Source organism: Balaenoptera acutorostrata, chromosome 15 (genome assembly GCF_949987535.1).
Source record: "Balaenoptera acutorostrata chromosome 15, mBalAcu1.1, whole genome shotgun sequence".
NCBI classification, from domain to species: domain Eukaryota; kingdom Metazoa; phylum Chordata; class Mammalia; order Artiodactyla; family Balaenopteridae; genus Balaenoptera; species Balaenoptera acutorostrata.
In genome coordinates, this window is record NC_080078.1 from 79,626,193 (window position 1) to 79,640,216 (window position 14,024).

Below are 14,024 nucleotides of genomic sequence, written 5' to 3' on the forward strand. Positions count from 1 at the left end.
CCAATCCAATCTTTAATTTTTTTGAGAAACCTTCATACTGTTTTCCATAGTGATTTTACCAATTTACATTCCCACCAACAGTGTATAAACGTTCCCTTTTCTACACATCCTGACCAATACCTAATGTCTTTGACTTTTTGATAATGGCCATCCTAACAGGTATGAAGTGATATCCCATTGTGATTTTGATTTGCATTTCCCTGATGATTAGTGATGTTGAGCATCACTCTATCCTGTTCCATTGATCTGTGTCTGTTTTTATGTCAGTACGATATTTTTTTTTATTACTATGGCTTTGTAATGTAATTTAAAATCAGGAAGTGTGAGGCCTCTGGCTTTGTTCTTCTTGCTCAAGATTGCTTTGGTTATCTGGGGTCTTTTGTGGTTCTATATAAATTTTAGGATTGTTTATTCTATCACTGTGGAAAAATACCATTGGAACTCTTGATAGGGTTTGCATTGAATCTGCAGATTGCTTTGAGTGGAATGGACACAGGATATCTTTCCATATATTTGTGTCATCTTCAGTTTCTTTCATCAATAGCTTACAGTTTTCAGTATACAGATCTTTCACCTTCTTAGTTAAATCTATTCCTCTTTATTATAAATGGGATTAATTTCTCTTTCAGAGAGTTTGTTAGTATATAGAAATGCAACTGATTTTTGTTTATTGATTTTTGTATCCTACAACTTTACTGAATCTGTTCTAATAGCTTTTTGGTGGAATCTTTAGAGTTTTGTATATTATATCATCTGAAAATAGAGGATGATTCTATAGAAATATAAAGCTGATTCTATAGAAATATAAAGGACTACTGTGAACAGTTATACACCAACATATTGGATAACCTAGAAGAAATTCCTAGAAACTTACAACCTGCTAAAACAATTGTGAAGGAAGAGAAAATCTGAAAAGACTGATTACTAGTAAGGAGATTGAATCAGTAATCAAAAATCTCCCAACAAAGAAAAGCCTAGGACCAGATGGCTTCACTGGTGAACTCTACCAAACATTTAAAGAAGAATTAATGCCAATCCTTCTCAAGCTCTTCCAAAAAAATTGTGGAACGGAATATTTATAAACTCATTTTATGAGGTCAGCATTACCCTGATACAAAAGCCAGACAAGGACACTACAAGGAGACTGCAGGCCAATGTTCCTGATGAACGTAGATGCAAAAATCCTCAACAACATACTAGCAAACCAAATTCTATAACACATTAAAAGGATTATACACCATGGTCAAGTGGGATTTATCCCCGGGATGCAAGGATGTTTCAACATACGCAAATCAATAAATGTGATATACCACTTTAACAAGATGAAAGGTAAAAATTTTATATAATTATCTCAATATATACACAAAAAGCATTTGACAAAATTTGAGATCCTTTCATGATTAAAAACTCTCAACTTAAGTATATAAAGAATGTACCTCAACATGTTAAAGGCCACATGTGTCAAGCCTACAGCTAACATCATACTCAACAATTAAAAGGTTTTCCTCTTAAGTTAGGAACAAGCCAAGGATTTCACTCTCACCACTTCTCTTCGACACAGTACTAGAGTTCCTAGCCAGAATAATTAGGCAAGAAAAAGAAATGGCATCTAATTCAGAAAGGAAGAAGTATAATTGCCTGCTTTGCATATGAAATGATCTATTTAGAAAGCTCTGAAGACTACCAACAAATCTGTTAGGGTAATGAATTCAGTAAAGTCGTAGGATACAAAATTAACAAAATCAGTTGTGTTTCTATATACTAACAATCAACCATCCAAAAAACAAAATGATCTCATTTACAGTAGCATTAAAAAATAAAAATTAAAGAAGATACTTACGAATAAATTTAACCAAGGAGTGTAAAGATCTATACGCTGAAAATTATAAAACATTGATAAGAGAAACTGAAGACACAAATAAATAGAAAGATATCCCATGCTCAAGGATTTGAAGAATTAATATTGTTTAAATGTCTATACTACATAAAGTGATCTACAGATTCAATGTAAACCCTATCAAAATTCCAATGACATTTTTCAGAGAAACCGGATTTTTTTCCCCCTAAAATTTGTATTTAACTACAAAAAACCCCACATAGCCAAAGCCATCTTGAGCAAGAAGAACAAAGCTGGAAGCATCACACTCTGTGATTTCAAATTACATTACAAAGCTATAGTAATAAAATGGTATGGTATTGGCATAAAAAGAGACACACAGATTAATGGAACAGAATAGAGAGCCCAGAATAAACCCATGCATATACAGTCAACTAATCTTCAAATTCACTAAGATTACACAATGGGGAAAAAGTAGTCTCTTCAATAAATCGTAGTGTTGGGAAAACTGGATAGGTACATGCAAAAGAATAAAATGGACCCTTATCTCACACCATACACAAAAATCAACCCAAAATGTCTTAAAGACTTGAATGTAAGACCCGAAACCATGAGACTCCTAGAAGAAAACATGGGGGAAAACCTTTTTGACACTAGTCTTGGTAATGATTTCCTGAATTTGGTACCAAATGCACAAGCCAAAAAAAAAAAAAAAAAAGCAAAAATCAATAAGTGGGACTACATCAAACTAAGAAGCTTATACACAGCAAAGGAAACCATCAATAAAATGAAAAGGCAACCTACAGAATGGGAGAAAATATTTGCAAGTCATATATTCCGTAAGGGTTTAATATTCAAAATATATAAGGAACTCATACAACCCAATAGCAAAAAACAAACAAACAAACAAAACCAGTCTAATTAAAATGGGCAAAGGACCTGAATTTTCCAAAGAAGACATACAAATGGCCAACAGGTATATGAAAAAATGCTCAGCATCATCAGGGAAATGCAAATGAAAACCACAATGGGATATCACCTCACAGCTGTTAGGATTGCCATTATCAAAAAGTCAAAGTAAGTGTTGGTGAGGATGTAGAGAAAAGGAAACCCCTAAAAAAAGAAAAAAGAAAAGGGAACCGTTATACACTGTTGATGGGAATGTAAATTGGTACAGCCACTATGGAAAACAGTATGGAGGTTCCTCAAAAAATTAAACTACCACATGGTCCAACTATCCCACTTTTGGGTATATATCCAAAGGAATTGAAAACAGGATCTCGAAGAGATCTGTACTCCCACATTCAATGCAGCATTATTCACAATAGTCAAGATATGGAAGCAACCTAAGTACCTGTCAATGGGTGAATGAATAAAGAAGATGTGGCACATATATATGTACACACACACACACACACACACACACAAAATGGAATATTATTCAGCCATAAGAAGGACATCCTGCTGTTTGAGACAACACAGATGAAACTGGAGGGCATTATGCTAAGTGAAATACACCAGACAGAGAGAGACAAATACCGTATGATCCCACTTAAATGTGGAATTGAAAAAAGTTGAACTCATAGTCCAGTAAGTCCCCTACATATGAACCTTCAAGTTGCGAACTTTCAAAGATGCGAACATGCATTCACATGTCGTCACATTAAGTTAGTTCACGTGTCTGGCGTACATTTTCACGTGCGTGCATCCTCTACAGGTAGTTGTGCTTTTGTGTACTTTATTGTATACAGTACAGTAGTACAGTATATTTATTTCAAGCCCAGGATGTCCGGATGTCCTTTAGCTATAAGGAGAAAAAGCTGTTATAAGCCCAGGATGTCCGGAAGCAAACGTGAAAGCAGCAGTGATGTAGCCGGTACTGCTAAGAAGTATCAGCTGTTGTATTGTACTACTGTACTTTTCAAGGTGCTGTACTGTAAGATTAAAAATGTTTTATTTTTTGTTTTTTATGTATTATTTGTGTGAAAAGTATTATAAACCTATTACAATACAGTACAATATAGCCGATTGTGTTAGTTGGGTACCTAGGCTAACTTTGTTGGACTTACGAACAAATTGGACTTACGAATGCGCTCTCAGAATGGAACTCATTCGTATGTAGGGGACTTACTGTAACAGAGTAAACTAGTGGTTACCGTGGATGGGGGTTGTGAAATCAGGGAGATTCTGTCAAAGGGGGCAAACTTTAACTTCTGAGATCAATAAGTTTTGGAAGCTGAATGTACGTCATGGTGACTAGAGTTAATAAAAGTGTATACTTGAAACTTGCTAAGAGTGTAGATCTCAAATGTCCTCACCACCAAAAAAAGGTAACTGTGTGAGGTGATGTATGCATTAAAGAGCTTAATTTTGGTAACCACTTCATAATTTTTAACATATATCAAGATACTACATTGTATATCTTAAATATACACACTTTGTCGATCATACTTTGATAAATTTGGAGGAAAAAAAAAAAGTAAATGCAAAGGGAGGTTATTGGAACGCTTTAAGAGCGGGTGTGGTATGTTCTGCCCACTGTGCGGCCAGTGAGGGTAGGCGTGAACCAGGGCAGTCAAGGGGCCGCTCTGTCGTCCAGACAGAAGATAAAGGTGGTCCAATGGGCGTGAAGCAAAAAGGTGTGATTTCAGAGATGGATCCACCAAACGTTGCTGATGTGTGGGGCCCGGGGACAGTGAGGGAGCCAGGGTCGCTCCCGGGTTTTTGACTATGCAGCTGCTTAGATGGTATTGCCATAAACCGATGGGTAGGACAAGGGTGTACTAGAGGGTTGTGGGTGGGAAGAGGAGATTGGGAATTAGGAAGATCGGGGAGCATGTTGAGCTAGAGATGCCTCCTGGTTATCAGAGTGGAGACGTCACACAGGCAGGTGCATGAGTCTGGAGTGTGCATGAGAAGGTGTACTTAAAATCTGGTGCCAAGATCGTCCTATGAATGCTTTTCCTCAAGAGCTGTCCTGATGGTGTTAATTACAGAGGGCTCTTGATCAGCAGCCATGTGATCTGGGGGTCTTTCTTGGGAAGCCCCATCAGTAGCTCATAGAAAGCCCTGAGCTGCTCCCTCCCCGCTTAAAAAAAAAAAAAAAAAGTTAAGATCCAATTGTCATAGTGCTTTTCTTACTTTTTAATATACATTTATTTATTTATTTTTGGCTGCGTTGGGTCTTCCTTGCTGCACGTGGGCTTTCTTTTCTCTAGTTGCGGGCAGGCTTCTCATTGCAGTGGTTCCCCTTGCTGCAGAGCATGGGCTTAGCTGCTCTGCAGCACGTGGGATCCTCCCGGACCAGGGCTCGAACCCGTGTCTCCTGCATTGGCAGGCAGATTCCCAACCACTGTGCCACCAGGGAAGTCCTGTCATAGTGCTTTGTGTCTGGAGTTCAGTGCAAAATTTGAGTTTAAAATTTCTAGTAAACCAAGAATTCCTGGAAATCCTGGGATTGGGCAGGGGTTTCCATCTCTTTGGTGATAACTCTGCATTGGGCCATTTACCAAGCTGGACTTCTGAATTTTACTGGGAGGGTGAAGGCCGAGACAGTTTAAGAGTGGAAGCCCTTTTTGGAGAAAGCTGGGTGCAGCTTATCACAGCTCCCAGAGCTCCTCAAACAAAAGAAATGACTTGGCTTTCATTTCTTAATGGTCCCTGTGGTCTGTGCCTCTTTCACGGGATTATTTCATATTCAACCTGCTCTTGCCAAGAAACCGGTTTCCCTTCCATTTATGAACCTGAAAAGCCTGTGTAGGAGTCAGCGTTTTGTTTGCTCCTGGAAGTCTTGTAATTTCTTAATTTCCCACTTGTTACTAAGCCGGTGTTATATATCTGCTCCTTGGTACAAAAGTACGCCATGCTGCTGCAGGTAGGAAGGGACATTGACAGACTTGCAAAGTCTCCCCAAGAAGGAGAGGCTGGACGCCCCAGTGTGTGTTTCCTTTTCAATTCAGGATGTGAAAACTGGATAAGCTCGAGTTTGGGCTTTAACTCTCTAGTTAACTAATTAGGTAGCTAGTTAATTAGTTAGTTACTTATCTAGTTAGAAAAATTCAAGACCTATTGTCAAAGCTCTGAATGCTTCCTTCCAGATATTGGGAAAATGAGGTCCAGCCTTGGGTGAATCTTAAATCTATTAGTTAAATGATGGGAGGTTGTATTGATGGCTAACATTTATTAAGCACGTACCGACTGTGAGGTGGGGACTATTATCTTCATTTTACATCTGGGGAAACTGAGGCCCAGGCTGAATTGTGTGGTATGTACCAAGTGTAGCTCACACAAATGTAGGACACAGGCTTATTTTTTTAAATGACTATAGAGTTTTATCTGTATAGTTTTGTATTTGTATTTTGTTTTCTGCTTAAGATGATTCTGGGTTCTATTTGGGAAAAGCAACATACGGTTTTCAGAAAGTGAGTGAATTTGAAGAGAACTGGTTGTATACAGCTACAGCGAAAAATCTTGAGGGGCACAGTTGCCCCTAGGGTGGGTGGGTGGGTGGGCAGGCGGGCCTGGGGGAATATTTTTTGTGGGGCTCCTGTCTTTATAAGCGATTTGAGTCATCCTCAAATCAACGTTTCAGCACCATTCTGGTGGCCCAATCTCACCCGATCCCACAAAAAATAAAAAGCCTGTGCTGGCCATTAAGAGCAATCTGCTCACCAGGAAGCTCTTCTGGCAACTGGCTGGGACCCTATAGGTGCAGGTCCTGGAGCTCTTTGGGGCATCTTGTGTCCTGTTGACCTTGTGCCCCAAAGGAAATAAATGGGAATGAGCTGGCCCCATCTGAGGGGGACCAGGGGCATCTCAAGCCAGAACTCATGCAGGACCCTGATATGCTTGCGACACCCTACCCCACATGGTACTGGTTCCAGGCACTGGAAAGGGGCTTGGGAAATCCCCAAGAAGTATCCTCAGTGTAGAGTTATGGTGGGGTGAAGTGGTCCCTGAAATACAGGGCCTGGGGCTGAGACCTTGCTTCCCTAGGGTTTAAGGGTAGCGCTGAAGAGTGGGATGACATTTGAACCGTATTACGTTAAGACTTTAAATAGAAATTTTTTCCAAACCTCGTAGATGCTTTAGCTATAAGGAGAAAAAGCTGTTATAAGGAGGAAGCCAGCTGGAAAATTCTAGTATTTATAATATCTAATTCTGTTTGTGGGTTTGATGGTAAAAGATAATTTGGAGGGAACATTGGAATTTTGTAAGATATTCAAGCAGAAGACTGTTTTGCTCTGCAAGTGACTGTTTTGCTCTGCAAGTGACTGTTTTGCTCAGCCCAGTTCCCTGTAAATGCTCTGTGACCCTCTGCAAGCAGACCCAAGGTGGACATTATAAATCTGTTTACCTGGATGCTACTTCTAAAGAGGTCTAGAGACACAGATTATAGCAGAGCTGCAGTGGAGGGAGCAGAGAGAGAATCAGACAAATCCAGGTTGAGCTCATGACTCTGTCACCTTGGGCTTCTGATGTAAGATGCAAATATCAGAGGTTAGATGTAAAATGGATAGTGCCGACCTCATAGGGCTGAGAGGAGCGGTAAACCCACACGTGGATGTGCACACAAAAAATGGTCCTTGATGTACGAACTAAAAATGTAAAGGGGTATTTGAACAGCATCTCTAGAGAAGAAAAGATAAGCCCAAAGTAGCCATTGCTTTCAACTGTTTTATTGCTAAACTATCATGATACAAGCCGTATAAAAATACTTTACATATAGCAAAAATAAACTACATTAAACTGAAGGTTAAAAATGTTTTGCATAGGAATGTGATGTATTCAAACTCCTTTTAACAGTCAAGATTTTCAAAACCTAAGCCTTCCAGTACCACCCTGTGGGAGAGACTTCTATTTGTTGGAGAATTAGCGAGGGCATTCTCAACATTTTCTCCCCTCTGAGGGCTGTAGAGGCAACAGGGGTGAGTGAGGTTCTTTGACAAGGTGTGTCAGGATGCTAAGCTTGTCCCAACCACAGCATCCATCCGTTCGGGCCAATCAGAGTGCTGAAAGCACCTGCTAATAGAACAGCATCATTTGCATCCAAAGCCTGAACTAGGCAGGTGGAGTTTATTCTCATTGGCCAACAGCTGCATAAAGGCAGGGTGTTAAACCTTTCTGCCAGCACCCAACACGCCAGTTCACTTTCAGAAGGGCTGGCTTACAGAGCCACCGCTAGCTCAACAATCACCAGAAAAGTTTGTTTCTAAACAAACTGAGTTAAGACAGTGATGTTGGCTATAACTCAAGGCACTCATGAAAGCTGAGAGAAATTGATGTTTATGATCAGTTTCATGTGATGCTTCTTTTTCTTAAGCATTTAGTTGGAATGCAGGAAAACCACTTGCATTGGCTGGTTTGGCTCCATGAGATTTAATGCCTGAGACCCAAGCTTGGGAGACCCAAGGTTAAGATATGTTGGGTAGCTGCTAAGGGCCTGGCCCTCCAAAAGTGAGTTCAGGAAGGTTTACCCCAACTCGTCAAGAATGTCACAACCCCTGTGCCACTTGTAAACGTAAAGCAAACAAAGTTGTTAACCAGACCCCTGACATTCTTTCAATTCTGAACAAATAAGAAGGTCTTGGAAAGGGTTTGACGTGAAAATAAACTCAAGCCTCCCCTTTAGTCCAGAGTGAGAAATGAGAACACATCAGCTTCCGATCTGTCTACACATGACAGCTCCCGCACTGGCCAAGGCTGGCTTCCTGAGAGGGACGGCTTGGCCACTGGATGTAAACAAGAAAGGCTACATCAGTGCTTCCCAGTTCTTAGAAGGAATCGACTTGATTTGTCTAGTCTGTGTCTTTGCTGGAAAACTCTGGATGTCCTTTGGGTAATGTGTACGGGGGTTTATCTACCAGGATTCAGTTAGCTCTGTAAACATTAGCCTGCACTTCTGTTCTAGGAACTCTCCATTACTCCTGCGTCTTTTTTAGACTCCCCATTTTACAACACAGGCAGTTTTGTTACATCAAAATCACCTACTAGGTCCCTAATTGGAGGGATCTAAACACTTTTCCAGTTCTTAGTGACAAGACGGAGGCTCAGAGCTGAAGTCAGCAGCATCCTCAAGCAACAAATAGGTGCTTCCTTCTTCCACAGAGCCGTTCCCCCTCCTTTCTCTGGAGATGGTTTCTTCTAGCAGACAGGTGACTAACAGCCTCTGAGGTGGGCTTTTGTTTTGGGTTTTTTTTTTTCGTGGAATGATTAACAAATCTTCAAGAATACATCCTTAGGGGGAAAAAATCCTCAATGTATATGTAAAAAGAGACACTTGAAAAAGATTTCTGACCACTTATAAATATTTTCTAATTCCAACAAGGATGCGATATCTTGAGGACAGATAAAAAGCATAAAAATACAGATAAGAAAATAAAATTTAATACCATACTCATTAATTTGGGTTGCTATTATATATTATCAAGCAGCAGTATTTTTGTACAATACAGGAAGACTCAAACTTTGGAAATATACTACATTCAGCAACAGGGCAGACTGCTGTTGGAAGTGCTATATATTTACATTGCCTTGGTTGTAGCAAGTACAAACCTTCACCTAACAGATCCTTCTAACACACGTGCAACACACCCATCTTGACAGTTTAGACATCCTTTTTCTTTCTCTTCGAGGACCTATTGCCTCTTCCCGTACTGAAAATATTTCATGAGCAGTTTACTCTTGGCAAAACTTCCTCCTGGCATCTGTAACTGACAAAACTTTCTTGACTGCTGTCGAGTCTTACTACACATTCTCTTGCCTGTTTATGTCTCAAAACTAATGCTTTTGTTTCTTTCCTTTGCTATTTGGTATAGTTGTTTATGAAAGTGCTTCCTATAATACCCAGCTAGGATGTCTTAGAAAAAGAGTTTGTGAGTGTCTTATACACACACACACGTACATCTAATACAGGAATTTGAACTACTAGGAGGCCCTTTGCACTAACATGGTTAGAATAGTGATGGAAAACGCATTAGTCCTTTTTCACCCCATGCACAATGCAGCTGAGCGACTGCTACAATAGCAGGAAGGCACTTGGGTAAAACATTCAGATAACTGAGGAAAGGCCAAATTCCCTCATGTGCAAAAAATGGCTCCCAGCCAGGTCAAGTGAGAACAAATCGCTCACCAAACGCTTGAACCCTTCCCCCGTGAAGTCAATATTGCTGGAGAGAAAGTTCTTTAGGTAAAGCTGCTTGGATAAGGAACTCTTTATTAATGAGAAAGAATTTTGCATCCCAGAAGCTTTGCGATGGCGGTCAACTTCTTATTGGCATTCTGTTTGTTGAAAAGAATTTTGCTAAACTCTGCTTGGGGTGGGTGGAAAAGTCCCCTGTCCTTGGGGGGGGGTGGGAGGGAAGAAATGCTAGGTCCTGACCAAAAGGGTACAGACATGTGCTGCATTCTGTCCTCTCTCTGGAGCCCCAAACACACCAGGCCAGGGTCACAGGTCTGGAGTTCCTGGCCCAGCTCTCAGAAAGGTTCTGATGACAAAGCCAGGACTTAGAAAACCCACAGTGGGCCCTTAACTGCCACGATTCTCTTCGTAGAGTGATTTTTTCAATCAACTCTGCTAGGCGGAAGGTCTGAGTACAGCCTTTTGAAGAGTGCCAGGAATATTTACACTCTGTGTTTGATTACAGGGAAGCAATTAAATGGCTGAAAAGGAATCCCCAGTTTGTCCTGGGGTGTCTGCAATGAATGTAAACAAACACATCTGTGTGATTAAAAGCTCACCTGCCAAGAACTTGGAAGGTTTTATTTGTTTGCAAAAATTGCCCCAAAGGAGGAAGACTTTGGCAGACCGTGGGTGCACTCAGAGGAGAGAAAAACACTCAGGGCTAAGTTGCACACTCCATACGAGTGGTCTGAGCGGAGCGCATTCAAACGAAGGGCTGGGTGGGAGAGGATCTGCTTCTATTCAGATCACATTTGTGCTGGATGAAGCAGCTAATGCAGAGGCGTCTTGGGGACTGGGGCGGGGGGCGGGTTTCAATGAGTTCAGTTAAAAATAACCAATGAACTTTGGGGCCAAATTGTGAGCTTGAGTATCCCACTTTGAGTCTAGGCCAGAGAGGGAATTCAGCCTTTTTCCTCTATCATGGGGGCGCCCACCCACCGAAGCACTTAGGCCTACCAGCTGCCATACTTTGCAACCGTTTTACTTAACAAAAATACCTGCACTTTTTTCTTTTTTTTTTTTTTTTGGCTGCTTTAGCCCTTCTGCCATTCCTTCTCAAAATTCAATGCACATGCTTGAGATTCTTCTTAACTACTATACTTTCTGGAAAAGCACTTGGGCTGTTAGAGGAAAGAAAGCGGGAACATCAAAAAGCCGCGAAGCTTGTCCGGCTGAGGCGGATGCGGGCTCACCCGGCAGCCTGGGTGACCTCCTCTAGCCCGTGAGCGCGTGCTGCCGGGGGGAAGGGCAGCTAGCCAAGAGGGCCCCCCCGCCCCAGCCTCTGGCCAGCTTTTTGAAAGCAGAGAAGAAAAAAAAGTGTACACGTCATAACGCTGAGAAGTTTTAACAGGTGATCTTGTATGAGCCAGACTGTTCTTGATTCAGAAGCAGAACATTTAAAAATCAAGCTTGAGCTGTGGCCCATCCCTGGTATGGACGGGCAATCCCTAGGGAAGATGAGCCGGCTTCTTTGTTTGTCTTCAGCCTGTAAGCTGGGTCACGTTCCTTTGGTGGCTCTGTTGGAGAACTCCTTTCCTTCAAAAGGGACAAGAGCTGTATCTGTGACCCAAAAAAGTGAAGGCTAAGGGCTGGGGTTTAACTGCATCCCCATCTTCCGTCCCCCGAGTCCCCGGCTGCAGGCTCTCAGCTCTCAGGCGCATTCCAGCGGGTGGTCTGGTTCAGGATGTATTTGGGGTCAGCAGGCACTTAAGATTTGGATGGGACACCTGAAAGTCAACCGAGATGCTCTTTGGGATTTAGAACAAGACTCAGAATGCACAGAGAGAGGAGGCGAGCTCCGGAGTGGAGGGTTTGCTTTCGGCCGGTACATGGTCCCGTGCTCAGCCTCCGGGTGGGGTGGATACCGGGGAGGACGGTGGGAGGCTCCGGGGTTAGCAGTGTGGATGGCGTCTTGCTAATGGCTTCTTCTACGTCTGATTTCGGGCAGGAGGTCCTGAAAACTCCTTCCTGATAATTTCATTAACTATGAAAGAAAAGAGAGAGAGGGTAAGGGCGAGTGAGAGGGCACCCAAAACAGGGATCAGGTTAGCTTTCTAGAACCGAATACAACCGGGCTGTTTTTTAAAACATGTTTTTGTTCTTTGCAGTAACACATTTGACAATCTTTAACATAGGAATGCCTTCCCACATCATGACTCCTCCGCACCCCCCATGATGCTATTTTGTGATATGGGTTTGTTAGTGAAAATTGCCCAAATGGTAACTTTTAAAAATTGCTGTGGCAGTAAATGGAGCTGGGCCACAGGGCATGATTTAAGGAACACTTTCTCCTTCTTGTTATTGAATGCACTTGAGGTGCTCTACCGTATACCAAACTCTGTCTGTTATTACAACATCCAGAAAATACCCACTCCATGACTAAAACACAGTTCCTTGACCCACAAAACTTACGACTCTCAAGAGGGGCCTTTGAAAAGAGAGTGGGTGGGACCACCACAAAGCCTAGCCATCCATGTGAACATAATCTTCATCCCTTTCAGCACAACCAGGAATTCCACGCCCCCCTTACCCCTCCTCACTGGTGAAGGATCACACTCTGAGTCTTCTCAAGTACCAAGTGTCCTCAAGGGGCTCTGGAGTATTCCATTACCCCCTGCCCCAGAAAGCTGCATGGAATTTAGCAGGGAACCAAGAATGCAGTGCCGGCCAGTGGCATCAAGGAGCTCGCTCTGCTCTCCCATTCTGGCCACTTATCTGAGGCACCAGGTCCTAGGATCAAGGCAGTAAGGTCTTAGAACAGTGGCTCTTGCAAAAAGGCTTCCTTCAATGTTCTTGGGGAAAAGTTGCCTTCAAAGGCAGCCCAGACAGCAGGCAGGGGTGTGCACCTGCCCTCAAGTGTGTGTGTGTGCACTTTCGGTTTTACAGCTGGATTGTTTGGACTGGGCCCGGGAGCAGAAAAGGAGGCAGACCCCTCTGGGGTCCCATAAAAGGCAGATGAATCTCCCCTCTCCTGGTGCTGGCACTAAACTCTTCCCGCAGCCGCCGCCTCTGTTTTCTCATCTCAGTCTTATCCTAAAGTTACGGAGATGGAAGAGGAGCAGTGAGGGTTAACTGTGGATGTGCTCAGGGTCCCTCCACCCCGAGCTCTCCTAGGTCCAGGGTGCTTTCCCCTGCAAAACCCCTGCTTGGATAAGTCTGCAACTCCCAGAAGAAGAAGAGAACAGAAACACACTGCTCTGGAGCTGGATAAGCTAGGTTGACTCCCGGCTCCCTCACTACACGGGCTGTGTGACTTTACCCCTCTGTGCCTCGGTTTTCTCATTTGTAGAGTGAGAATCATCATCGCGTGTACCTTTTGGGGCTGTTGTCAGGATGCTGGGTATTGACATATATACAAGCTCCTAGCAGGAGGCCAGGTGACCAGTGTTGTGTAGCTGTCAGTTGTGTGACGGGTAGTGATACCCCACGCTTTGTGTTGGACTCTAAACCCAGTGCTTTACACCAGTGGGCTCTGTTTTGTGGCAGAAAACCCATCAGGCGTCGCTCACTGCTCTTCAGATGTGTGCTGAAAGCAGGTGCAAGGGGAGCTCGAGAGTTCAGGTTCTAGAGCCAGGGGGCCGGAGCTGGAATCCCACCTCTGCTGCCTCCTTGCTTGCTGAAACTCGCCCTAGTGATGTAACTGCTCTGTGCCTCAGTTTCCCCATCTGTAAACTGTGTATAAAAATATGACCTTCCTTCTACAGTTGTTGAGGAGCTTAGATGAGATGACACAGTGAGAAAATTATCACAGTCTGCGGCGTAGAGCAGATGTTGGTTCAGAGAGAGGTATGTGCATATGTATATATGTACGAGCACACGACACAGTATCTCTGGATGTTAATGGATGAGAATGTATGTATCAGAGTAACAACTGGCTGCAAAGTGTGGGAGTGGATCCACTGATGGGAACTCCGGGGATGAATTCGTGTGTTCGGCTAACCAGCTCTCACTGGGCCCTGACTGTGTAGCAGATACCAGCTGCCTCCCAGGGGCCCCGAACCGGAG

The 14,024-nt window shown here is 42.8% G+C and overlaps 1 protein-coding gene and 1 long non-coding RNA gene across 7 annotated transcripts in view; one reads left to right on the forward strand and one right to left on the reverse strand.

The window, feature by feature from the left end:
• The window catches only part of LOC130704854 (uncharacterized), a 45,751-nt gene that overhangs the window by 14,483 nt on the left and 17,244 nt on the right, over positions 1–14,024 (forward strand). The window lies entirely within an intron of this gene.
• Positions 7,500–14,024, reverse strand: part of NFATC2 (nuclear factor of activated T cells 2) — a 159,054-nt gene continuing 152,529 nt past the window's right edge. For all 5 annotated transcript variants that reach the window (XM_057528868.1, XM_028167299.2, XM_057528869.1 and 2 more), the window contains one exon: positions 7,500–12,003. In XM_057528868.1, coding sequence (XP_057384851.1) covers positions 11,948–12,003 — 56 coding nt within the window. In that variant the 3' untranslated portion in view covers positions 7,500–11,947. The remainder of the gene's footprint in view (positions 12,004–14,024) is intronic.